Below are 26,301 nucleotides of genomic sequence, written 5' to 3'. Positions count from 1 at the left end.
ATGGTGATGTTAATGTGGTGCCGTCCTCATTATCAGATCAAGCCAACTCTGTATGTGCCATTTCGCAAAGTCTAAAGGCAACACACATTTTCCTCACACTCTTCTCCACTAAGGCATATAACCATTGTAACTGGGGGGCATTAAGAAATATCCATGTTGTTTCGCCTCACACAGTTTTTGGGAGATAATCAATTGTCTGTGCTTTTATTGCATCCCCTCACTTTTCAAATCGCCCCTGCTTCCTTTACAAATCAATATGAAATCATAATGGAGTCTATTTTGGCTACACCTTTGTATTATTGTGATTGATTTTATGCAATTATAATGAAGGGCAAGTGCACTTTTGAAACAATTTGATCCATAAAACACATTAAGTGACTAAGTGTAAAATAGCCTAAAAAGTGCTGCAATATGAATACCAAATTCCTTAGTTGGCTCACTTAGCCTACAGAAATGCATGACATAGGCTATTTCATTGATGCCTGTGGTCATGTTCACATGTTCATGTCATAACAGTCTTTAAACATCTGGGTTATCAGACATTTGGCGTGTAGAGAGTGACGAGAGAGGGGAAACAGCTGTCTAGAGCTCCTCAGTGAATTTTAAGAAAACGTGACTACATTTTTCTCAGTTATGTTTCTTTTTTGGCTCAGGGAATGTATCGCATACTGATGGTGTGCTTCCATTCATCTTTTTGCGTTTTCTCTCTCTCTCTCTCTCTCTCTTCTCTCTCTCTCTCTCTCTCTCTCTCTCTCTCTCTCTCTCTCTCTCTCTCTCTCTCTCTCTCTCTCTCTCTCTCACACACACACACACACACACACACAAATTCGTTCCCCTCCCTCCCATTCGGTTGATCAGAGGCTTGTGGGTGTCTTGGATGAGTCATATCAGCAATTTACCCAGTTTAAAGTATCGTTCAAATTACTTCCCTTCCAGTCCGGTACCGTGCTGATAACCAATAACAGTTTTAGTTTCTACAAGGAGATTTGGAGGACACTATTGCGCTCGTGTCATCAGCGCCCGATGTTGTTTATGGCGCGGTGCATGCGTGTTGTGCTGAGCTGCGCATGCGCGCGTCGCGTGCTCCGTAAACACCGAAAGTCATGGAACATGTGGCAGAAAACAGTGACGAAGACGTTACCCTGACCTTCAGGTTTATAAACGGATTACTCCACTCATTGACTATGTCGTGTCTAAATTAATTGAAGGTTACTTAATTTTTGAATCATGAGTTTTTTTGTAGGGTACAAGGCTGCCTAACTGTTGAATGGCCATAACATTTTCTTGTTGACGTTTTAGACCGCAGTTATCTTTTGTCTTATCTTTATTTTTATGATACTTAACTCGCTCGTTTGAGTATTCCATCGACTTTAATCTTCTAAAGGCTTTTTCAAAAGACGCATAGACTACCTTATCTTTTTTTAAATCTTTGGAACGATGAAAACAGTTTATTAGTCTCTCTCTCTCTCTCTCTCTCTCTCTCTCTCTCTCTCTCTCTCTCTCTCTCTCTCTCTCTCTCTCTCTCTCTTCTCTCTCCTAATATTTGCCTTTATGCCAACTTTAAATGTGAAATGGACAGCAGCATCACAGAGGAGCCACAACGCTTGGTACCACGTAATGTTAGCGCCCTCTACTGGATTTATTTCCAAGAGATGTACACTCAGACAAAGCAGTTTAATAAGCACTCTACTATAGGCTACACTAAATTGACTATTTATTAAAGTCACTAATGTAGTCTTAAAAGCGGCCTTCGCGGAAATAGAAATAAAACTTTGAATTAGGACTAGCTATATAATTCAATACGTAAATTCCCTCACATAAAAATATCAGCATTCCGTGTGGTGTCCTTTGTCTTGCAAAAATGAGAAACAAAGAAAACAAATAAATATAAATTGGGTTGTAGGCCAATATGACGAATCTACAAATATGTATGAACTCGTATTTTACTATAAATATGGCAAAACATACTTGTTCTATATTTCTATACGAGTCACTGTTGTCCTCCCGACTCCATGTCACTGTTTCACTCCCTCTATTTTTAAATATTATTTATAACATAGCCTATGTTTTTGAAATAATTTCCTTTTTATTTTCGCATTTATTTAAAGGTCTGATCTTTATACATTTTGCGAGCTCATTTGTGATTTCCCCTTAATATGCAGGCGAATGGATTATATTTTGTGAATGAAATAAAGATCATGCAGACATATATTAACTTTAGGCTATAGGCTATGTCACATTATTTTCTCCGTTATTTCTGTCGACATTTAAGTCTGTGCTAATAGGCTGTTCAAAACATATATATTATTGATAATATAGAGTGAAGACCAGTTAACAGAAATGTAGGTAATTTAATTTTTTGTAAGGGGTGACCACACAAAATACGTAAAATGATTTAAATGTGTTGACTTTTGTCTCTTAAAATGTCGAGACATCACTATTTTTTTAATCTAACTGAACAAATGTAAATGCTTTTATTTGAACATCGCTTGCACCAAGTCCAAATGTTATGGGCGAGCTGATCCATCCTCTCTCCCCGTGAAAGAAAGAGAGATTGATGGCAGGGAACCGTGACTCTCGCTGATATCAATCGGCTCATTAACTCCAAATACGAAGCCAACCTCCGACGTAATATGTCACTGACTGACCACAATTCGGCGAAAAACAACAATGCACGAGATGGTTATAACGTAAATACAGTCTATAAGCAAACGACAAAATTAAGTTTAGAATGAATAGCCTATATCATTTATATTTTTTCAACAACTGCCTTTTTAAAAGCACAACTGCTAAGCGGGCAACAAATGGACTGTATATTAATTTCAACGCAAAATGTCGTTTTCTACGACAGAAAATAATGAAGATGTTGGTGGTATCATATGACAATTTATCCATAAAATATTTTAAACGACAAAAGGCTTCAATTAACAACGCGACAATACCGGTAAACACTTTTGGTTAACGTGAAGCGCGCGGAACAGCTGTATGAATGACTACGCATGCGAGGACGGAGTACGCTTCATTCGCTGTGTTACGAACTGTTCAAACTGTAAATATTGAGATATTCCAGTCAAACACTCCCCTGGGTCGACATTTTTGAAATGGCACACTGCAAAGAATAAATAAAGCGTACAGATCATTGCTGCCCGCAAGTTATATACAGTGACAACGATCAAAGAGCGCGTGCTGACACAATGAACTGTCTCGATGGGGACGGTTCTTCATGGTCAATATTTACGTGTAATTTTAGCCCACATTATTGAGTTTGACTCGTCAACCTCAAGTGATTAAATGTGCCACGGGGCTCACGGACTGGGGCACCTTTCAGTCAGACATTTTCGACAAATCCGAGTCTGTAGCCTCAAGAGAGCAGTCGCTTACGAGAATTTGCCATCAAACCAGATGCAATGCTCGTGTGTGGGCGCGAGGCTTGGGCTACACACCATTAAGCTCGAGCCGCAGCTGAGTAAAATGTGAAATGGGAGAATTAATCGATCCCAGGACGATGCTTTTTTCAGTCTCGTGGGAGTATGAATTATTTTATTCATGAGCGTGTTATGTCACTTCCATTAGGCGGTGGACATTTTTTGAGTGCATCTTAACATACATTTTCATAATTGCAGCCAACGTGTCTACAGAACCCTCAAAGTCTTGACGAATATTTTCCTTGTGCAGGTGTGAACAATAATTCCTATCATCCCATATACCCAAGAAAAGCTTAAAAACCGGTTTATTCCACTATTTTGGCCATTTCTCTTTGTTCGACCTAAGTTTTAGCATATAAAGTATTCATTCTCTTCTTGAGTGGGCATTTTGGGTCCTGTATGAAGTGCATCGGCAGTTAGGAGGAGGTGAGTCAGCGCGGGGGATGGAGAGCGCTGGTTAAGGGTCGCAACTGCGCTAATGCTGAGTGGCAGTCGATAATGCCAAGCCGTATCAAAATCTGACCCTTGGCCCTTGGAGCTCTTAAATTATTCGCCACCAAGGTAGAAAGGACACGCATTCACACTCATGGCCATTCACGCTTTTCTTTGAAACCTTTTGTTGGATGCCGCATTTTTCTTTAAAGAATAAAAGGTCATTTTCTCTGTCAACTTGAATAACAAAAGTTATTTCTTGGCACTGTATAGCTGTTGAAAAATATTTATACCATCAGGGCGTGCTCATATAGCCTCACTCTCTGGAGCGTAAACGCACCATTTGTTTTATTTTTTTAAGTGCCCCCCTTAAAATTAAGGTTCTGCAGTTCATCATTTTAGTTTTTGCAAAGTTGGCTGTACATGGTTATTGGTCTGGTTATGGTTCTTTGGAAATTTAAAGTTTTATTTTTACTTTTTTATGTTTCATTATATATTAATTTCTTTAACGCACCACATGCATGATAAAAAGGCAGGCTACATAAAATGTAAAAATGGTTCTGCAATGACACCAGAATTTGAACCTTTTTTCATCAACCTGATTAAGTTGGCTATTTGGAAATAACTGTGATAAAATGAAATAAAAAGCAAACATGTACAATAATAGGGTTAGCAAGGGTCTTTTAACGTTTCACGGCAATTCAAGAACACGCGTCTATTGGATGCAACCTTTGAAAATATTGAAATAAGGTTCCCACTCTGAGACAGCTTTGATGCTGCCATTTCGAGTGTGGCTCGTGGGACTTCAATATCAGCACTGCAACTAATCCAATTACACGAATCATAAACTGTGATTGGCCGGATTGCTGTTGGCTCCAATGCCACGCCAACGTTTTCAAATTAGGCCTATTCCTAAAACCTACAGTATTCATGTAAAGGTTCTAAACTAAATTATTATCTCGCATAATTGGAAGAGAAGAGATAACGCCAAAGTATAGGTTGCTCTTGGAAACGTCTTGACTGTTTCTGGATTGTTGGTTGGTCAAGGGAGTATCTGAGGCTTACCTGTACCTACATTCATATAATTAAAAAAAGACATGTTAATGTGAAAACATGAGAATGACGTAAGAGACAGATGGATGAAAGTCAGGGGCGGCAGGAGACAAAGAGCGGAAAATTGAACGAGCTCGGGAAATTGAGCGGAAGTAGAGCAGTGAAGCTGAACCGCCTGCGTCACGGTGGGTGCAACCGTTCGGTGTCTCTCCAGCTCTGATTAAGGACACCTCACAAACAATCAACAGGCCAAAAGGGTCTACTAAGTAACTGACAGTGTCAATTTATAGGCTGCTGGATACATAGTATACCCTATAAATACGTTATATGTATTGCAAATAAACTAATTTTAAAAATTAGATCTATAATGTTCAAAACAGCAAATCGTCAGTGTTCAATCAACTCAGATTTAGTTTCTGTATGAGTAAATTTAACAGTGTTTTCCCTGTGTACCACAGAGCTCTGTTTTTTAATGGAGAGACTGTTTCATTCATGCAATCTCTGTTCATTCATCAGAGCACCGTAGCGTACCCTCCGAGTTCAAACGAGACACGAAATTCTTATCAATGGAGAGTCTGACGTCAACAGCGGAGTTATGACTCGTCGATCACGTGTCCAGACGCGTCTATACAAATGGGAGTTGCGCTGTCCGTGGTCCTGAAAAAAATACACGCTTCGCATTCATCTCTCAACAGTGCAAGACAGACCGAAGTGTGTTTCGAATAATTGTTTTGGGAAGCTAACTTACTTTAACTCAAGTTATAAATGAATTTAAGGATTGCGGTTGTTTCCAAGCCTCATACAAGAAGCACAAGGTTTTGACTTCCAGCTATTTTGTTCGTGAAATCAGGTAAGTAAGTGCACTGACTTTCTTATATTCACCCGATATTTTGTTGATAGTTCCCTGTAAAAAAAGAGAGGCTATAAAGGGCTAAAAATAAGTTTCCCGCTGATATTTACGTTTGAGATTGCATGCTGTTGAATCTCAATCATTCAAAGATATAGCCTACAGCTCAACCGATCAACAAGCGTTTCATTCATAAATTTCTAAACGGCTTTTTTGTTGCAAGAATTCAAGATCTGTATCTTTAAGAAAATATAAACTTGATATGTGATGTCTATGATTTTCTTCGTTAAACAATACAAAATACTCGGTGATTGTGTGCGTAGATTTAAAATAAATCTTAAGGCTAGTTCGCTCAGTTAATTCTTTGAAAATCGAGAGAAGAAAACGGTAGTAGGCTTTTCATTTTATCAAAATCAAACTGTGTATATGAATGAATACAAACAATACAAAATTAATTATTGTTTGGATTGACTAACATGGTAGATTTTCTCTTGCTGCTTACATTTTGAATTGCTGAGAGCACAGGTGAATTTATAATGTTTCATTTATATATACGTTCGAGTCTAGAATATTTTCAAGAAAGACAATTTCCACTGACAGTGTAGTTTTATATTATTTACCAAATTCAGGCTTGTGGTGCTTCGCTAATCCGTCTCAAAAAGTGATCGGTGAAGAGGCATTCAGGAAATTTCGATCTTTACTTTATTCGTGGTTTCTGTGTGGACTCAATTTAATTAAAGCGTCAAAATTAATTTGATTTAAAAAGTGATAATGTATTTCGATGGCCTCGTAGTACTGTAAAACAACTGCACGATTTAATATCTGATCGTATACTAATTAAGTTAAGCAGATTTCCGCGCACGCAGGTTGTGGTGCTCTAGCAACTAAATGTTAAAATATATGCGCCATAAACGGTAGTCTTGTTAATGCTCTAAGAAAAAAAACCCACAGAGATTAATCACATTTTTTTCTTTTTATCTTTGTAAGGTGCTCCCCTCTCCCCCATCCTGTCCTCTCTGCATGGTCATGTTCTGCTGTTGCTACCCCTCCAGCACCTCAGCTCTCCTGTTAGTCCTCCTCAGCCTCACCCCCCTGCTGGCCCTGGCTGCCCCTGCACTTCCGCAGAGATCTTCAGTCAGCAGCAGCATCGATGAGGCTCTCTACTTGGCAAAAGAGGACCCGGGGGCAGCAGAAGGAGCTGCTTGGACACATAGGAAAGTGGACAGCCAGCTCCAGAAACCCTTGGGTCAGGAACATATCTCAAATATGGACTCTGCCAGTGCTCTAGCTTCAGTTCTGTTTGAGGCTCTCGACCACCCAGTTAGAGAGAAGATGACCCAGGGGGATTCTGAAGAAGGACTCGCAATGGAGGCAACAAGGAATCAGGGAGACCTTGAACAGGACACAGAGAAATCATTAGAGGTAGTACAGCCAGGTGAGGAAAACGGGAGGCAAGAAAAGCCAAAGGATGAAAGTGAGATTGAGGAGGAGGACGAGGTGAATGCAGCTAAAGACTGGCAACTGCAGAGTCAGTCTAATGTGGCCACACTCCAGCGCAAAGCCAGGGGCTATTTCCAAAACATTGACCTCGGGCTGCAAGACAATGAGATCCTCCCACCTCTAAAAGGCTACAAAGCCTATAACCAGCAGTTGGCCCAGGCGACCAAGAAGCTTAAGTGGCAGGAGGAGCGAACGAGAAACCCATCACAGCTCGACAGAAACTTCATGGATGGTTTCGATTTTGTGGAAGAAGAGGAGGAGGAGATTCTGACCCGCAAGGAAGAGGAGGCACAGGCTCGAGCAGAGCAGGAGGAGGTGAGTCGGCAGGAGGCAGAGGCGCAGGAGGCACGTGAGGAGGAGCAGAGATTGGCGGACATTGCCTCTGATATGCTGCTGGAGTACATGGGCAGGAAGCAGAAAGCATCATCCTACATGAGAGACATGAAGGCGGCGGCTCTTCTAAACAATGTAGCCGAGGACAAGCGCTCGAACGAGGTGGAGGACAGCGACGATGACGATGAAATGGATCCCCAGACCATCGACAAGCTGATCGAGATCTCCAGCAAGCTGCACTTGCCTGCTGACGATGTGGTTGAAATAATCAGTGATGTTCAGGAGAAGAAGAAAAAGAGGAAGGATTTACCCCCGAGTAACACCCCTCGTTTCCGCCCTCTAGTTCCTCTCAAAGCCAAGCCAAGGCCTCAGGTGAATCAATATCCTAAGTCACATAAGAAATCCTCTTATAAAGTTGATCCATATAAGAAATGGTACAAGGAGAAAAACAAAGGCAAGCTCAGCAAGCAGGACTACTGGTTTAAGCCGCAGAAGCAGTTTCTGGCCTATCCTTCATTCCCCTATTATCAGAAGCCATATCGAGCCTATTACCCTGTCTTCTTCCCGCCCCCAAAGCCGCGGTTCTATACAAATCCTGCTCTGTCATTTGACTACAACTTTGCGGACTCCATGGGATACGGTCTGAAGCCTCCAAACCGTAGGTATAGAGACAGGCCAAAGGCGAGGGACTGGAAATGGGTGCAAGCCCCTCAACGTTCGCAGAGCCAATACCCACAACCGGGCACTGTCATATCTAATTACATTCTACCCCATCCCCGAACTTACCAGGCTCTCCCCATGCCCAAACCACGTTCTCCTCCAAGTGGGAGAGCACCTTCTTACATCTACCCACCAGACTATGTGTACGATGAGCCGGAGTCTCCGCAGGAAAGTGATGAAGAACTGGAGAACTTCATTGAGAAGATTTATTACAACCGTAGGTTATTTTAGTCAGTCGCGAGTTCAGGATATTCTGAAGCGATGAAACAAGCGATGGAAGAGTGAGGAGAAAAAGCTGACAGGAAATTTGAGTGACAGGGCTGTGAAAAGACAGTTAGGTGTTTCTTCTCCACTCTTGTGTTTTGATACATTCCAAATCAGGAACGGAAGAGACGGTGCTGCTATATCAGAACCTCTCTGCGTGCACTCATTTGGTTTCTCTCGCAGTTTACATTTTAATTTGGTGAGAGAATACACAGGTGAATTTGTAAGGTTTCATTCAGGTATGTTTTTGATTCTCTTGCATGTAAAAAAGGACAAAAAAACACTCAAAAGAGAAAACAAAAAGAAAACAAATACAAGCAGACAAAGTGGTCAAATGAAAACATTTCCGGTGCCAAATGCAAGAGACCCATGTTTATACAAAGATTTATTTTCTTTAGGAAACACTTGATTAATTGAAAAGTAAAGCTTGTGGTTGAGATCTTGACTCTGCAGGGCGCTGTAATAATTGCTATGGCACTAATTACACAAACAAGTAACTGTCCAATTATTACAGGCTTTTCCTGAAGGTCTGTTGGATTGTTTTGATCAATGTTCCTATTGCCTTAATACTGATCACTGTTTTAGCTCATCCATGTGCATGCAGGTCTTGCACCACAAAAAAAAAAAAAAAAAAGAATTCTGTCATGCAGGCTGTAAACAATGCTTGAAAGGAAATCTTCCATTTTATTCACAGAAATGCAAAATGGTGAATATCTTTGCTAGGTCAGTGCCCTGTCAATCTACTTGGTGGAATACCTGTACACATGTGATTTAATGTCAACTTCACATCTTGCCAAAATTTGGAAGACATTTTAAAAAAGCCCCTCTTACTGTGGGTTACCTCCAATGTTCAACCACTGAGTACAGAATCTTTGTCTTGGGAGGCAACAGAACGCTGTATAGTATAATGTTTGTTCCTAAAAATGAGTTTTAAAGCATCTGAAGTTTGTGAGGAATACTCTGAGGGTGAACAGTTTGCACGTCTATCTGTATTTGCATCTTTAAAAAAAAAAAAAAAAAAAAGCCAAATTTGGGGAAAATTTCCTTGATCAAACTGTGATTATTTTAAAAATTAATAATAAAAAAAGAAAACAAAGAAAGACAAATTTAATTACTATAGCAAGTGTTTTCATCAGTGAACTGTCTTGTGAAAGGAATTTGTTGTTGTCAACTTTCAGATTGTAAGTTGTACAGTGTCAAATAAACAAATGTGTGTGCAATGTGTAAATAACAGCATGTTGATTACTAGTTTTGCTATATAACGAAAATAAAATCAATTATTTTATTAAAGACAGCTTTTTTAACAAATGTCTTATTGGAACATCTTTGATCAGATCCTGAGCAGAAATTAATAAATTTCTGTACTACAGAGGGTTCTCGCTAGGACAACATATGCCGTTTCTTATCTCACCTGTAGCAGAAATTGCATTTGGCGTCACAGAGAGTTTGAACCAGCATGCCCAGTACTTCTTTGAATTTTATCTGTATTTTCCACAAGCATTTTCTCATGCTGTATTATAACAGAACACTGAAAACACAAACCGACTGACTATAGAGACACTTTTTATTCTCCAATTACTCGCATACCTATGCGCCTGATAAGATCTCCAATGAAACAGATATGCTGCTCTATGATTCTTAAAAACCCTTACAAGTCACGACTGCATTACTCCTGTTCCGCAACAAACATGTTCATTTGAACAAGTTCTGATTATTAAGATAAAATATTTAGAACGTATTTACCAAACATAAGACCAAAACATGTACAGAATCATGTGAAAGAAGATCTGAATGCAAGCGTCTTTAACTAGCAAAAAGCAAATCCGTCTTTTCAACCTCCTGAGAATGATGCTGTTCAATGAGAGGCTGCTAGATGAAAGTCATTCGCTAATAAAAAGAACTTAGAATAATAAAAGGAGAGTAATGTGAAGGGAATAGACATGGAGACACACTGAGACCAAATGAAAGAGAGGGGTGGGGAGAGAGAAAGCTGCAGTGATTAATGAGTCACATGATTGACGGGTGAGTCATCTACTGCCATGCACCACTGCAGAACCTCAAGCACTTATACCCTCTCCCTCTCTTCCACACACACACACACACACACACACACACACACACACACACACACACACACACACACACACACACACACACACACACACACACACACACACACACACACACACACACACACACACACACACACACGCACAAACACCAGCACCAGCCCACTCCCCCCACACCCTGACTTTGGACACAATGCAGAACTCAATTATGCTCAAAAAAACACCTGCATTAGGCAACCTGCAAACACACCTTGCTCTCTAATTCAAACTACACTTGCATTTGTTTAGGACGCCATTAAGTGGGATTTAACCCCAAAGAGACGTTCATTATCGTACTGATGCACTCTAAACGTCTGTGGCTTTCGCTCCAGCTGCCTTTAGTGGTCAATCCCACTGCAAATTAACCATTGCGACTGCAGACGACCGCTTGAAAATTTTCCATTAGTGACCAGAGTGCAGTGGCTATGGGGGACAGTCGTTTATGAGCCTCTGATGTGTTTCTCTCATTTCTTTCTTTCAGCTTTTGTGTCGGAAAAAACGCAGAGGGCCGTGAATGAGCATAAGTGCGGAGAAGTCTCACGGCGCTGCTGTCGGAGGCTGGTGAGTCATGGCCACTTACATTCTGCCTCAACCTCCATTTTGAAACAGTTTCAGTGAAATATGCAAAGAGTCTGTTAAGTTATGCCGGTAATTACTATAAATGGAAGCCTGACTATTCAAAACCTTCACACACGAAACGTTCCGAGTCATTATGTACACTGCGGCCTCATGTTCTCCATCTGTTGCTCGTGTTCGCACGCATGCAAAAATCAGGCATAAACACAGCCTGATGCACTGATGACAGTGGCGCCAGTACTTCAGAGGTAAAAAAGTGCCTGATAATGACTGTGACTCAGACAGCAGCTCTAATGATGCATTCTGCCAAGCCAAACCGAACAACACGGCACGGGAAAAAAACACTCTCGGATGAAACTTTCTCCGTGACACACGCGCTTTAAGGTGCTTCAAAGTGCCTTGAAGCTCTCTGCTGCCTTTGTAGATAGACAACCCCCATTTATGCCCTTCCTGGATTTCAGTGATTAGCCATAATTGAACAGAATCATTTAAAATCTCGGAGAGGTTGTTAAAAAAAAAGATAAAATAAAAAATTCCTCTTCCCCCCAATCCTTTTCTGTATGCCAAACCTTTATGCATGATGATAATTACCATGTAATTACCATTCAATTATACCCTCTGCTCTCGCCGTAAGAGCTGTCAGTGTGTCCGTTAAGAGCTGATTGCCAGTGTCTGCCGTTGTGTCTCACGGGATGTTTTTGCATTTTCGGCAGTTTCTGGCATCAAACAGCATTCGTCGATTTCAAATGTAGCTTGTTCTGTCATGTTGTAATGTATGGCGGCGGATATGTGGGAATACAGCTTTAATATGTCACGTACTAGAGGTTTCATATTAAAGACCGTGTGAAATGATTTTCTTTCGGAATCAATTCAAAATATTCCATTTCACCCGCCGGGGGGAGAATGCTCTTTGACAGCACTGGCAGAGGCGCACAGGCGTCGAGCTCTCGGCTCCCAGCACGCACCAGCACTCATGTTTCCATTAAAGAGCTTTGAATTCTCTGACAGTAAAACAAGAGGAATGCCATAACTATCAAGTGACGTCTGATTAATGTGGCTGGTTATCTTTTCCGAAGTGTATTGATGCAAATAGAAGTATAGAAACTGTGTATTATGACTATGTCTGCTCCACGCAAACTAATAGTACCCTGATTCTACTAAAAAGTGTTGATCACGAACGATTGGCTCTGCAGAAACACCTGCAGAAGGTTAACTGTGAGTGGAAAAACAACAACATTTCATTCATCTGCCGGTTGGGTTGGTGCCTGCCGCATTTAAAAAAGAAATGGGGGAGGTAAAGAGGGTTGAGGAGCTGATAGAGTCAGAGAGAATGGAGGGAGCGAGTGAAACCGAGAGAATAAAGGTGAAGGTCTGAGTGACTCACCCTCTATTAGTACTTATCCAGCAGCTCTGTAAAGTGGTGGACCACCTTCAGAGTAACAAGCTCATTGCCTGCCTCCTCTAGCACTGAACACTCTCATATATAGGGGCGTTTCTCCAGCTATGGCCACTTTTTTTGTCCCAGGGGTTAAAAGTAATAGATTTCAATGTTTTCTTTTTTGTCACAATAAAAGAAGATTTAAACATTTAATTGACCCAGTGTAAAGTATTCCACTGAAGTCAAGTTGTAGAGAGAACCCAAGTGCAGTTTATTTACAAACATAACAAGATCAAACATAAAACAAAAGCATGGCGTGGCATGAACTCAAAAACATGAACATTGACATAGACGTGACGCTTACCAACCGTGGTTACAGTGAAACAAAACTCTTTCACCCGAATTGTATTCAAAATGCCATCAATAAAATGCACCTGTGTTCGTTGTCCATAGCATACGTCTGCCCATACCATAACCCCACCGCCACCATGGGCCACTCGATCCTCAATGTTGACATCAGCAAACCGCTCACCCACATGACGCCATACACGCTGTCTGCCATCTGCCCTGTAAAGTGGAAACCGGGATTCATCCGTGAAGAGAACACCTCTACAAAGGGCCAGATGCCATCGAATGTGAATGTAACTATGTTCAGGGAAGCAGGAGGCGGGACCCGGCGAACATTTAACAAACTTTATTTAAAATAAAATAAACAAACTAAAATACCGCCAGCAGCCCCTCGCGGACGACTGCTGGCTTACTCAAAATAAACATAACGGCCAGCAGCCCCTCGCGGACGACTGCTGGCTAAAATAAAACACAAATACAAAAACCAGAACAACTAAAATCAGGCCTGTTCCTCTCTCGATCATTAATGTCGTCGCTCCCCCTTTATGCCTCCGCTCCTCCGTGAGAGATGCGAGACCGGTGTGCTATACTGGTGTTGCTCATTAGCAATCGCACCACCGGCCTCGCGCCGTTCTCTCACGTCCCTCGGCCGTCCCTCGCCACATACCCCCATTGCCCCTCACAGGCCGGGGGGGGCACCCACGAGCCTGTGCCTACTCCCCCCCCCCGGCAGCGGCGATCCCTGGGGGGTATGGACCGACAAGCCGAGGGAAACGGAGACGGAAGCATGAGGAGCGACAGATCGAGAGAGGGGAGAGAGGGGAAAAAAAACAAAAAAAAAACATGGTCCGGTTCCCACAACGCGCTGCCATCATGGTCCTCCACCAGCTGGGCGATCTCCTCCGCGGTGTCTGGCGGTGACGCTGGGTAGCCCTCGATGGACGGCTCGACACTCCTCCGCCGCCCGGTGGACGGCGACGGCTCCTTGGGATCTAGGGCAGACGGCAGGAGTCCCCCGCTCCCTGCTCCTCCCCTTTGCTGGTGGACGGCAGCAGGCTCCGGCCCACGGCGAGCGGCTGCGACTCCCCCGCTCCCTCCCGGACGGCAGCCGCCCCTCCAACTCCCAGGCGGCCGGCAGCGAGCTCGGCCGTCCCCCCGGCAACTCACTCCAGGGTACCGCCTCGAGCGTCCATGGCCGCGAGTCCCCCGGTCCCTGCTCCTCCCCTGCCCGGCGGATGGCAGCAGGCTCCGGCCCACGGCGAGCAGCGGCGACTCGCGCACCATGCTCGATGGCACCGCGGATTCCACACAGCGGCGAGGACTCTCTGACAGCGCGTTCCTCCCTCTTCCCGGGTTTCGGCACCAGTGTAACAATGTTCAGGGAAGAAGGAGGCGGGACCCGGCGAACATTTAACAAACTTTATTTAAAATAAAAGAAACAAACTAAAATACCGCCAGCAGCCCCTCGCGGACGACTGCTGGCTTACTCAAAATAAACATAACGGCCAGCAGCCCCTCGCGGACGACTGCTGGCTAAAATAAAACACAAATACAAAAACCAGAACAACTAAAATCAGGCCTGTTCCTCTCTCGATCATTAATGTCGTCGCTCCCCCTTTATGCCTCCGCTCCTCCGTGAGAGATGCGAGACCGGTGTGCTATACAGGTGTTGCTCATTAGCAATCGCACCACCGGCCTCGCGCCGTTCTCTCACGTCCCTCGGCAGTCCCTCGCCACAGTGAGCATTTGCCCATTCAAGTTGGTTACGACGAAAAACTGCAGTCAGTTCAAGACCCCGATGAGGACGACGAGCGTGCAGATGAGCTTCTCTGAGACGGTTTCCGACAGTTTGTGAAGGTGAAGATGCTGGATGTGGAGGTCCTGGGCTGGTGGGGTTACACGTGGGCTGCAGTTGTGAGGTCGGTTATAAGTACTGCCAAATTCTCTGAAACGCTTTTGTAGATGGCTTATGGTAGAGAAATGAACATTCAATTCACGGGCAACAGCTCTGGTGGACATTCCTGCAGTCAGCATGCCAATTGCACGCTAATTGTGACATCTGTGGCATTGTGATGTATGATAAGACATTTTAGAATGGCCCTTTATTGTGGCCAGCCTAAGGCACACCTGTGCAATAATCATGCTGTCTAATCAGCATCTTGATATGCCACACCTGTGAGGTGGATGGATTATCTCGGCAAAGGAGAAGTGCTCACTAACACAGATTTAGACAGATTTGTGAACAATATTTGAGAGAAATCGAGAGAAAATTTTGTGTACATAGGAAAAGTCTCAGATCTTTGAGTTCAGCTCATGAAAAATGGGGGCAAAAACAAAAGTGTTGCATTTATAAACAAATTATAATTTTGTTCAGTATATATGCCTATATATTACAGCCGCTGGATAACAAAGAACCAAGAGAACGAAGGGCTTAAATAAACAGTGTATAGGGAGCTAACTGAAATGCAGGTGAAACTAATCAGTAACTATAGATACGGAAACAAGTCAAGTCATGATTCAGGCAAATTGGCACACACTAGGAAACCTTGAAACCTGCGCACGAAGGCACCTCACGAACCAAATATTTAATTACTACAATAGTCATTTCTCACTTAAAATGCGATCAGAAGTTGAAAATGTTGGTCATAAACGTACTTTTAGACTCAACCTGACCACCAACCGTGACTTTCAGATGTCATCTTTAATTTCTCTTTACTTTTTCATCTTTACTAAACTGTCACAGAATGGAAACCACAGGATTGTGGGATATCATAGGCAGCGAAGGGCACATCTATGCTGCCTTCAAAACTCGATCAGATATGTAGGTATCTCAGGAGACAGGAAGCTAACATTGGATTTGAACGTGCCTTGATGCCTTTGGAATACGTCTTTAGAAGGGAGCATTTTTAAGGTTTCGAACTTACAATGACAGGGAAGAGGAAAACACACACACACACACACACACACACACACACACACACACACACACACACACACACACACACACACACACACACACACACACACACACACACACACACACACACACACACGCACACACACACACACACACACACACACACACACACACACACACATAATGCTTTACATTTTTATGTTTTCTAAGATAATCAGATATATTAGTCTATTTGCCAAGGTATGAACTCAATATTTTAAGTAATTTTAATAAATTATGTGAAAAGTACTAATTAAATATTGCACGTATTTAGAATACATTAAAATGTAGCTATTAGATAAAATGTCATAAAATGCCACCAGAAAGTTATTAAACAATATATACGATGTGACGGTAATATCATTGCAGAACAAATGACAGGATTCTTTTGTGAGTTATGCATATTCACTGTCAGACATTGTTAGGAGACAAATTAAATGTTAATTTAAAAGAATGTAAAAGAGAGTGTGCTTAAAGAGAGTCTATTTTCTAAAAGCCCACAGGGACAACACTTGAACACACACTCATAGATATTGCTCCACATGCCCCCACACTCACTCTTTGGTACTATATTATGTCCACACTGTGTGTGCAAACAGACCTCTTGTCTCTAGGGCGTAATCCATTTGATGTTTACATCAAGTGTTTTTGTGGCAGATGGGGTAAAATGTCCCTCAGGGGTGTTTATCCTCAGCTGGGGAGTCCAGACTGCTGACTGACTGAGGCAGATGAGGCCTGACACCTGAGCTCCACTGCTGTCACTCTTTACAGCAAATCTGCTTGTGAGCCATTGAGATTCATCAAATATTGAATAGCCACAGTTTCCGTTTCGTGAAAAGAAGGGGTTAGAGAGAGAGAGAACTAGAGAGCGGATAAAACAAAAAGAGGTTGTCCCACGGAAACGGGAGGTCAGTGAGATGGCGGGGATGGTTAATGACGACCAAGCGGCCCAAGTGGGGTAAGTGAGCTCCACAACACTTAATTGCTGATGTTTTGGCAAGTGTCAGAGTGCTTTAAAAGGTCTCGGCTGGGGATACTCAAGCCTCTTGAGTGTAATTCGTAGACAGATGGATTAATTGATAACCTCCCGGTGAGGGGTAAATAGCAGGAATTGAGACTAGACCGTCTAGGCACTGTGTAAGGAGAAGTTAAGGATTTTATTCAAATATAAAAATAAACAAAAACAACATGTGCTTTTAATCTCTACACTCAGTCTTTCTTACACAAATACAGAATGAGTTCGAGTGATCACAGCAACAAGGAACAAAACTCTCCACAGGATCAACAGCAGCAGGTCAGTTGTTCTTTATCAATGGACCAATAAGTGCAAAGATTCATAATGATGACACTAAAGGTGATGATACAAAGGGCAACTTTTTGTGCAATGTTGCTGGGCAATCTTGCCGAGCGATTGTTGCTTGGGCACTTTCCCATTGAAAATGGGCAATAAACTTATATCTGGATGATTTAGATCGGTTGTGGGCCCTGTGTCCCATCTGGTTGCCCATTGACGGCAACCCAGCAACATTGCTCAAAAAGTTGCCCTGTGTATCATCACCTTAAGGGATTTTCATGTGGCATTATTCTCTAAATTATATTAGTTGTATTATATTAGTGTGTGTGTGTGTGTGTGTGTGTGTGTGTGTGTGTGTGTGTGTGTGTGTGGTGTGTGTGTGTGTGTGTGTGTGTGTGTGTGTGTGTGTGTGTGTGTGTGTGTGTGTGTGTGTGTGTGTGTGTGTGTGTGTGTGTGTGTGTGTGTGTGACAGTGTGTGTGCGTGCGTTTGTGTGTGTGTGTGTGTGTGTGTGTGTGTGTGTGTGTGTGTGTGTGTGTGTGTGTGTGTGTGTGTGTGTGAGAGAGAGAGAGAAAATATTTCAGTTTCAATGATTATAATTCCATACAGTTTCAACTAAGATTAACTTGTTGACATTGTTGCTTATTACATGGCGCTCTAGAATTCTTGATTCTGATTGGTCAGAAAGAGCATATCACACAGAATGTGTTCTGGCCTTTACACTCTATGGTGCTGGCGTTTAAAAAACGCGAAACTCAGGGCAGTGAAACGTAAAAGAACTCAAGGTCAGACGCGTTTTAAACTTTTATATTAACAACGTTAAACTTTTACTTGATTAAACTTCACAGCGCGCATATTTAGGCTACATAAAACAATTTAAAAAACAACAACACAAAACGCGAGAAAGCACAGTGAAATGAAAGAGAACACAATCTCGAGACGCTTTTTAAAAGTTTAACTTCTTTTATTTATTAATGTAGGAAAGAAATGGTTTTAACACTTTTTGCTTCAGCATCTGTAACTCACTGAATTTTTGAGTGCTCAAACATTTATACAAATTACCCACATTTGTTTACTACAAAAGACATAAATTCAAACCTCTGTAAGAATCTAACAGCCCTTTTGAGTTGATGTCAAATACATGGTGTGTTTTTGTTACAACCTCACTATACTGGGGTAGGATGTAGGCTAAGTAGTAACAGTTCAACTAAACAAAAGATGCAAAAACAGAGCCCACATTATGCAATATCTTTAACCTTTTATTGTGGAATATGTTCAATGAAACAATCCAAAAGAACAATCCAAACAATGGCTCTATCTCTGTAACTGAACAAATCCACATTCTGTTTGACCCAGGAGTGTGTAAAAAGACCCAGGAGTGTGTACACATGTGTGTAAATGAGTTTAATAGGACAAAATTCCTTAACAAAATGGATGCTTATGAACACTTGACTCCATTGCACCTGTGTAAAAAACACTGTCTGTTTAGTTTATCTATGTGTGAATATTCTCAATCAGATTCACAATGGTGACAAATGAATAGTGCAGGCTTGGTGGGCCCTGAAACTGGGTACATTTGACCCACATTTCCTTTGAATTTGAGCTGCCAAATGGCTCTATACAAACAACACAAAAGTTTTCATTGTTTAAGGTCTCATAATTCTCACCGCTAGCTTTCAGCATTGTCTTCACAACTGATCTGACTGCCCTTTAAAACCTCATCAATTACTTAAAAAATTCTGTCTTTATTCTTCCCTATAATAGAAGTATGCGATTTCGGATGCAGCCCCCGTCTTCCCTGTTTACTGATTTTAACTTGGCGTCTTAAAAAGTGAGGGCCAGTTCGCATGTTTACATAAAACAATTAAAAATCAATGCAAAATGCAAGACAGCGCAGTGAAATTAAGAAGAATCACATAACAAGTTTTAAAAGTTCATTTGATTTTCTTATTTGAACTTTGTGTCTGAAAAGCAGCAAGTATACATTTACATGAACGCAAAAACGTGTTCTGTGTTAACTGTTCCTAAACTATGCTAATCCTTCTCTTTCATTGTGCTGCTTGACAGAGCGTTTCCTGCGAGGAAGGGAGCTGTTGTGTTAGTGAGAGTGTTACACAGGAGACACCTGAATCCGGTCAGACCCCAAACATTACACAGGCCTTGGCAGCGAGTCCTGTACACACACAGAGTATGTCTAAACCTGTCACTGTTACCCAGCTGATAAATGCTTACACTGATATTACGGATAAGGAACAGTTAAAAATACTGAACAGTTTGTCCTTGTGTAAATATTCAACCCTGAAATGCAAATTATATTTACTCAGGTGGTGATGGGAAACAATGGCCAGTACACATGCCTAATTTACTTTTGGCTATTTTGGGCTGTTTGTTCTGTAGTAAACATAAAACTATAACTAGAGCTAGTGAAATATTGCTCAAAGATCTTGTTGGCACACAAAGAAGCCTAAGTTAATGAGTGTGCTCTTCACTACAGGAGTTGCCCTTGAACTTTGTTGGTACTGCTTGAAATCTCAACCCACTGAAGACCTCAACATACCTCAGGTACAGTGACAAGCTTGTGTTTTTAATATGTGTAATAGGACATGCTGTTAATAGATTAATGATCTAGTTTGTCATCCTTTTTGACACTAGATAGACTCAGGGGTTAGATTTCATTTGACCTGGCATGCTTTCAGGATCTTGTTGCAACCAACTCAGCTGGTTGTAAATTATGTAGCTGAGAGAGTTAGCGTTGCAAAATATAACGTGTCATTCCCGTATCTGTACACTAGATGGGGCAGTTCAGTAACAGTTTTGTTTTAACTGCAGGTGGACAGTGAAGATCAAACACTGCCCCCCAGTGGTGAGCGCTTGAACTACCAGAGAGACCCTAGGCCTCATTTTGGAGTAGCCCACTCCTCTCGCTCTGTATCTTTCCCCCTGTGGGACACTGATAGGCCAAGCGAGATGAAGAGGGGGGAAGATGAGGAGGAGCCCATGGATTCTGTCAGCTGTTGTCCTCACTGCCATCTTGGGCTGCCACTTGATACACTGCGCTGGCATGAAGTAAGTAAACACACAGTTGTGTTCAAAAGGGAATACTAGTGCACTTCTTACTGTACGTACACTGTATACTGTAGACTTTAATAATAAATAAATAAAAATATTTTGCAAAAAAAATCATGTCATATTTATGAGATGAAAGTCCAAATTCAGTCTTTCATAATTATAACATAAGAAGTAAATACACTAAGTGGCCACTTTATTAGGTAAACCTTGCTAGTAATCCTTTAAACAATGCTGAATTGTTACTAAGGGGCCCAAAGAGTGGCAAGAGAATATCCATTACACCACCCCTAGCCTAAACTGTGATACAACATGCTTTCATGTTGTTTACACCAAATTCTGACCCAACCATCTGAATATCGCAGCAAAAACTGAGACTCGTCAGACTAGGTAATGTATTCTCCAATTTTGGGGAGACCGTGCTAATTGTAGCACAGTTTCCTGTTCTCAGCTGACAGGAGTGTCACCGGGAGTGTTTTCTGCTGCTGTAGCCCATCTGCTTCAATGTTCAATGTGTTGTGCGTTCACAGATGCTCTTCTGCAGACCTCGGCTGTAAATGTTTAAGTGATTGTTGCCTTTCTGTTAGCTCGAACCAGTCTGGCGATTCTCCTCTTGCCTCTGGCATCAACAAGGCATTTCCGCTAACTTTTTTGGACCATTCTCTGTAAACCAGAGGGTTCTGTGTGAAAATCAGCAGATCAGAGATACTCTGGCATCGACAACCATGCCACATTCAAAGTCACTTAACCCTCTGGTGCTCTTCGCGTGTCAGTCAAAAATGACTGTGTTTTTTTTTCAATGAAATGATTGCACTATATTTTAGTTTGATCATGTTTTTTTAATTAAATATTTTGGATTTTTAGGGGATTTTATGGTACTTAATTATATTATTATTTATTAACTTTTTGAGCATAGACCTGAAAATGAATTTTCCAACTTAAACTGTGGTAAATATTGAATGCTTTAGAGCACAGACTTAATTTTAATCTCTTTTCAATGACACTTGGAAGATTATGGCTGAAGTGAAAAAAGTTTAAAAAAGTGAACTTAAAGGTGCAATGTGTAATATTTCTGAGGACAGAAATGCAATATAAGATCCATAACTATGGTTTCAGTAGTGTACAAAAACCTTGCATAATGAACTATTATGTTTTTATTACCTTAGAATGAGACACTTATATCTCCATAACAAGGAGTTAAATTGGGATTTATTATGTGGGGGTGCTCTGTCCCTAGGGGGGTCCGGGGGCATGCCCCCCCCCCCCCCCCCCCCCGTGATTTTTTGGTGTGAAAAATCAACCATTAAATAGCACTTTCTGGAGAGTTTTGTGCAAAGAAATGGAGAAACTGAGTATTACATGATATGTGAAAAACTGCAAGGTTAAGAGCATATACTTTGCATTGTTGTAGTATCAACAGGTATTAGGACATTTACATTACTGTTAATCAGTCATCACTTGATTACACATTGTATTACCTTGTTATGATATATAGTGACCCATACAATGTGCCACATGAGGGGCAGTGCAGCATATGACAGTAGCTTGTAGCACACACACACACACACACACACACACACACACACACACACATACAACACACACACACACACACACACACACACACACACACACACACACACACACACACACACACACACACACACACACACACACACACACACACACACACACACACACATCCTACTCTGCATCATTTCTCATCAAGATATGCACAAGTCACAAAAATAAAATCAATCTATCCTTGTGGAAAAGTTGCTTGGTAGCTAAATGTAAGTCTAGCAAGTCTTATATTTCTGTAATTCACACGGATCAAATACAAATATGCTGACTGAATATATTGCTAGTTTATTTTTAGTATTCAGCTAGCAGTTCGCTTGCAGTTTGCTGATAATCCGGTGTCTGAAGTAAAATGCTCAAAACATCTCCTGAGAAAAATCACATGGTCAACCTAGTCTTGGTTCTTTAATTTTGATTTAGTCTTATTTTCCTTACCTTGTCATTCAAGGCCAGGGCACTTTTTGTACATTTCTGGAACTTTTGCGCGCTTCCACATCCCGTGCAACAACGGATCTCCCAGGAATATTCATTATATATTGCTGCGTACATTTATCCGTGTCACCTAGATGTGTGTGCGCGAGCGGCTGCTGAACAAGAATACGGCCGTGTTCCGATTGTTCTCAGCTCTGCCGAGACAAAATAGACATGCCATTTCAATAATCTTTCATTTATTGTCATACACATGTTTTCAAAAACATTACTTTCATCAAATTTTATGTGACAATTTCCATTAGGCAACTGACTGCAACAAGCAGGCTTATGTGCCGGGGCTGAGCCCCAGAGAGCCCCGGCCCAATTTAACCACTGTCCATAACCGCGAGCACCCCCTTCTATGGATGTCGACATATTGTGTCGTCATATTTCTACGATAGGCGACAGCGAACAAACAGCGCTACAGAACGTGTTTCATCACTACCTTGAAAAAGAAGTTTTCAGTGGTGTATAAAGACCTTACTTAATGAACCGTTATATTTGTATTACCTTATGTAACGGAGGCCAGCTAGTAGTTGCTGTGCAACTAAACCTCAGATGCTAGGGGCTGCAGTCTTTAGCCTCCTTGTTAGAGCGCCTGACTCTCATGCCGGAGACCCGGGTTCGAGGCCCGCTCAGAGCGGGTCGAGTGGGACCCGGGTGAAGGGGGGTTACATTGGTGCCGTGACCTGGATGGGAGTGAGGGTTAGGGGGGTGAGTGTAACGGAGGCCAGCTAGTAGTTGCTGTGCAAGTAAACCTCACTCGTCTGATCTCAATAGGCGCTCCTGCGACAGATATTAGGGGCTGCAGTCTTTAGCCTCCTTGTTAGAGCGCCTGACTCTCATGCCGGAGACCCAGGTTCGAGGCCCGCTCAGAGCGGGTCGAGTGGGACCCGGGTGAAGGGGGGTTACATTTAGAATGAGCAGTTTCTATCTACATACACAGCGGGTCCCCTTACATTGAAATGCGCCGACATGTTTCTACAGTAGCCCTAAACGGACGGACGTGTTTTGTTACTATGTTGCTCTTCGTGCAAGGAAGCAAGCTTAGTTCAACGAATAAAACACTGACACAATGATGAACAAGTAACAATAATATTCGCAATAACATATAGTTTTACTGAATAATTAAGTAAACATAATTTCTTAATGTATCCTTGTAAAGAAACCTCATTGCTGAACTGGCTACTCTCTGCTGTCTCAGACGATGACATTTTCCTGTTGGCCATTTTCACCGTCGGCCACCTTTTGTTGGTTGCAATTCGTAACCTCACCACTAGATGCAGCTAAAAATCACACACTGCACTTTTAAAAAAAGTTACAGAATTTTATGTTTATTGTTATGAATAATGCCAAAAATATATTTTCAATTTTTATATGAAATATATATTTTCAAAAACACGTTTTACTCTAAAACTGCAAAATCAACGCCCTAAAGCCCAATTTATACTTCTGCGTCGAACTTACGCCGTAGCTACGCCGTAGGCTGTGCGTAGTACGCGTACCCTTCGGCGTACCCTGACGTGCACCTCTCCAAAAATGTAACAACGCTGCAATTCTACGCGGACGCAAGAGCTGTGATTGGTCTGCTCAAACCGCTCCCTCGGGTTTCGCATGCTCCCTCTGCGTGCGTCAACGCGGACAACGACGCAGAAGTATAAATTAAAACCAATGCGTAGTCTACGGCGTAGAGGCTCCGGCGTAGGTCCGACGCAGAAGTATAAATCAGCCTTAAACCTAAACTAGTTGTGTTCCAAATTTGAGGTTGATATTTCAAAAAATAAGTTTTTGTCAAAAACAAGATTTTGTTTGGCCGCAGTACCAAACGTTTTCACTAGAATGCGGTCATTTTTGACACAAGTGACTATTTTTTTTTCAGGACCATTTAACCTTTTCGAATCATACCCACGATTTTTTTTTCACATCACAAGTGCCAAAACCTTTACCAAGTTTCTTACCTTTCATGTGATTGGCTGATTAGATATTTACATTATCGAGCAGTTGAACAGGTGTACCTAATAAAGTGGCCGGTGAGTGTATATATTATAACTACAAACACTTTTTACTTATACTCCTGATTTTACGGAGTTTGCTTAAAGTTTATTCTTCATTTAGTTGTTTATGATGTGCATTTATTGGACACAACATAAAAATAGTATGATGCAAATAAATGTTCACTATTGTGTGATTTATATAAGAATTGTACATTTTATTGACTTTGATTGCTCTGTTGTTTGATTTGTCTTTTTGTGCAGATAAAATGTCTGTTGTTTGATGAGCAGAGAAACAGTTCATCTTAATAAAACTCCAGTAGCTGGACCTCCGTCTGTTGATGGCTACGAAATAAGCTGTGAAATTGTTGATGTTTTTGTTCAATCCTATTTATAAATTTTAATATATTTTTTTAGTAATAGATTGTAAACAATTTAAGGACAGGACTGTGTGAAATAATATAATTGCATTTCAATAATACAGTATTATTGTTCTTTGAGGTCAAAAACAACGGTCAACTGCTTCACTGCTTACAAGGGGAATTCAGTTATTTATTTCAGCATTATATTACATAGTTTTTTATTTGTCAACAGTGAGGAAATCGAATCTTTCAACAGTCATGGTAATGACATTATATAATGTCATGCTAATGCATTATGTGCAATGTTGTCAAATCGTAAGGATGTATGTCAAAAAAATATACATATACATTAAAACTGTATGAACAGTTAGACCTTCATTAAAACGGTCAACAATGTTAAGAGTCTAAAATGATTTGTTTGTATTTTTATTTAATAATGTTTATTTATTAATACTTAAAAACAGGTCTTGAGGAGGACTCATTGGACCAGATGTCCCAGTCCGGCTAGGCTTAGCTTTCTCAGTTAAGTCATATTTATATCAGGATTGGTAAACTGATAATGGATTCCATAATCAATGCAGCCTAGTGATTAGATATATCAGTGTCTGTGGTGAGTTGTTGAGGCTGGAGCAGTTCATATTCACTGAACTAAATGTATTTAAATATTTATATAGATCAGAGTTCATATCTCTTGCACAAACCTCATGTTTCAGGTGTTTTCCGAGGCAGCCAAAACCTGTGTGACTCAAAGTTGCCTCAAGCTAAGAATTCACACTTGGAGAGAATTGTCAACATGGTTGAGTCTAGCAACATTCTGAAGCCAGAAGTGTCCTTTTGGCTTATATGAGGCAAAACAAGAATAACAGCCAAAATTAATTTAATTCAAGACAGGATAGGACAACTCAATTTCACATATAAACAAGCATGCAATGTATTATGTTATTAGCATTTTAAAACCAAGTAACATCAATTGATTTGAAAAGCCATATTTTCTAGGTCTTGGAGACATTGCCGCAGTTCTTCTGTCTCAGTTTTTTCTGTTTCTTCATGTAATCCTAGACGGACTTGATGATGGTTAGATAGATAGATGGATAGATGAATAGATTGATGGATGGATGGATGAAACGAACATTCAGTGACAGGAATAACACTAGAGAAAGTATAGGTTTTCTGCAAAAAAATCCAAACCGACCAATACCAACCAGTTTCTATAGCAATTGTGCAAAGTAGCAGTAAACTTCAATGGAGTCAAAGTGAATAATACCTAGAGGTATGTTGTTTGAATACCTTTAGGTGCAAGTTAGATAAACAGGAAAATGAAGAGCAGTTAGAGGAAGGTCTCAAAAAGTATTATCAAATAATTTGATTCAGAGCTCAAAAGGTCCAGCAGCCTCAGTGAGGGTGCAACAGTAAGGTCTCACTGCTAAGACCAATATGTTAAGTTTTCAATTGACCCTTCGCTAAGCCCCGCCCTCACTAGTTACTGTTGCTACGCCTGTCAAGCTTTCGCGCCTGGCACGTCTATTACAGTGTGCATAGCGGTGTCAGACATTCCCAATGAGATAATTAGTAATTTTTGGCGAACATGTGAAATAGCT

At 41.3% G+C, this 26,301-nt stretch overlaps 2 protein-coding genes across 6 annotated transcripts in view; both read left to right on the top strand.

The window, feature by feature from the left end:
* The window catches only part of LOC143750016 (uncharacterized), a 43,228-nt gene extending 18,115 nt beyond the window's left edge, over nucleotides 1-25,113 (top strand). For 2 of the 4 annotated variants that reach the window (XM_077242801.1, XM_077242802.1), the window contains 7 exons: nucleotides 11,164-11,243; nucleotides 16,598-16,898; nucleotides 17,174-17,234; nucleotides 19,300-19,420; nucleotides 19,727-19,794; nucleotides 20,062-20,298; nucleotides 24,606-25,113. In XM_077242801.1, coding sequence (XP_077098916.1) covers nucleotides 16,858-16,898; nucleotides 17,174-17,234; nucleotides 19,300-19,420; nucleotides 19,727-19,794; nucleotides 20,062-20,298; nucleotides 24,606-24,650 — 573 coding nt within the window. In that variant the 5' untranslated portion in view covers nucleotides 11,164-11,243; nucleotides 16,598-16,857 and the 3' untranslated portion in view covers nucleotides 24,651-25,113. Of the gene's footprint in view, nucleotides 1-10,763; nucleotides 11,244-16,597; nucleotides 16,899-17,153; nucleotides 17,235-19,299; nucleotides 19,421-19,726; nucleotides 19,795-20,061; nucleotides 20,299-24,605 lie in introns of those variants that run through there. The other 2 variants (XM_077242803.1, XM_077242800.1) reach the window with 2 other exon arrangements.
* Nucleotides 4,440-10,695, top strand: LOC143749987 (uncharacterized). 2 transcript variants are annotated; one of them, XM_077242739.1, is made up of 2 exons: nucleotides 4,440-5,760; nucleotides 6,745-10,695. In XM_077242739.1, the coding sequence occupies exon 2, from the start codon at nucleotides 6,778-6,780 to the stop codon at nucleotides 8,539-8,541; it is 1,764 nt and encodes a 587-aa protein (XP_077098854.1). In that variant the 5' UTR covers nucleotides 4,440-5,760; nucleotides 6,745-6,777; the 3' UTR covers nucleotides 8,542-10,695. The 2 variants fall into 2 exon arrangements, with proteins under 2 accessions (XP_077098854.1, XP_077098853.1); XM_077242738.1 differs by lacking the exon at nucleotides 4,440-5,760 and having other exon boundaries at nucleotides 6,328-10,695.
* Nucleotides 25,114-26,301: the final 1,188 nt, after the last annotated feature.

This window comes from Siphateles boraxobius, unplaced genomic scaffold (assembly GCF_051911475.1).
Source record: "Siphateles boraxobius isolate OS27281-9 unplaced genomic scaffold, OSU_SipBor_1 25, whole genome shotgun sequence".
Lineage (NCBI taxonomy): Eukaryota > Metazoa > Chordata > Actinopteri > Cypriniformes > Leuciscidae > Siphateles > Siphateles boraxobius.
The sequence above is the reverse complement of the archived record's forward strand: the minus strand, read 5'-3'. Positions and strand labels throughout refer to the sequence as shown.

Coding starts and splice junctions, on each gene's coding strand:
- LOC143749987 (XM_077242739.1), top strand. CDS start 6,778: ATGGTCATGTTCTGCTGTTGCTACCCCTCCAGCACCTCAGCTCTCCTG.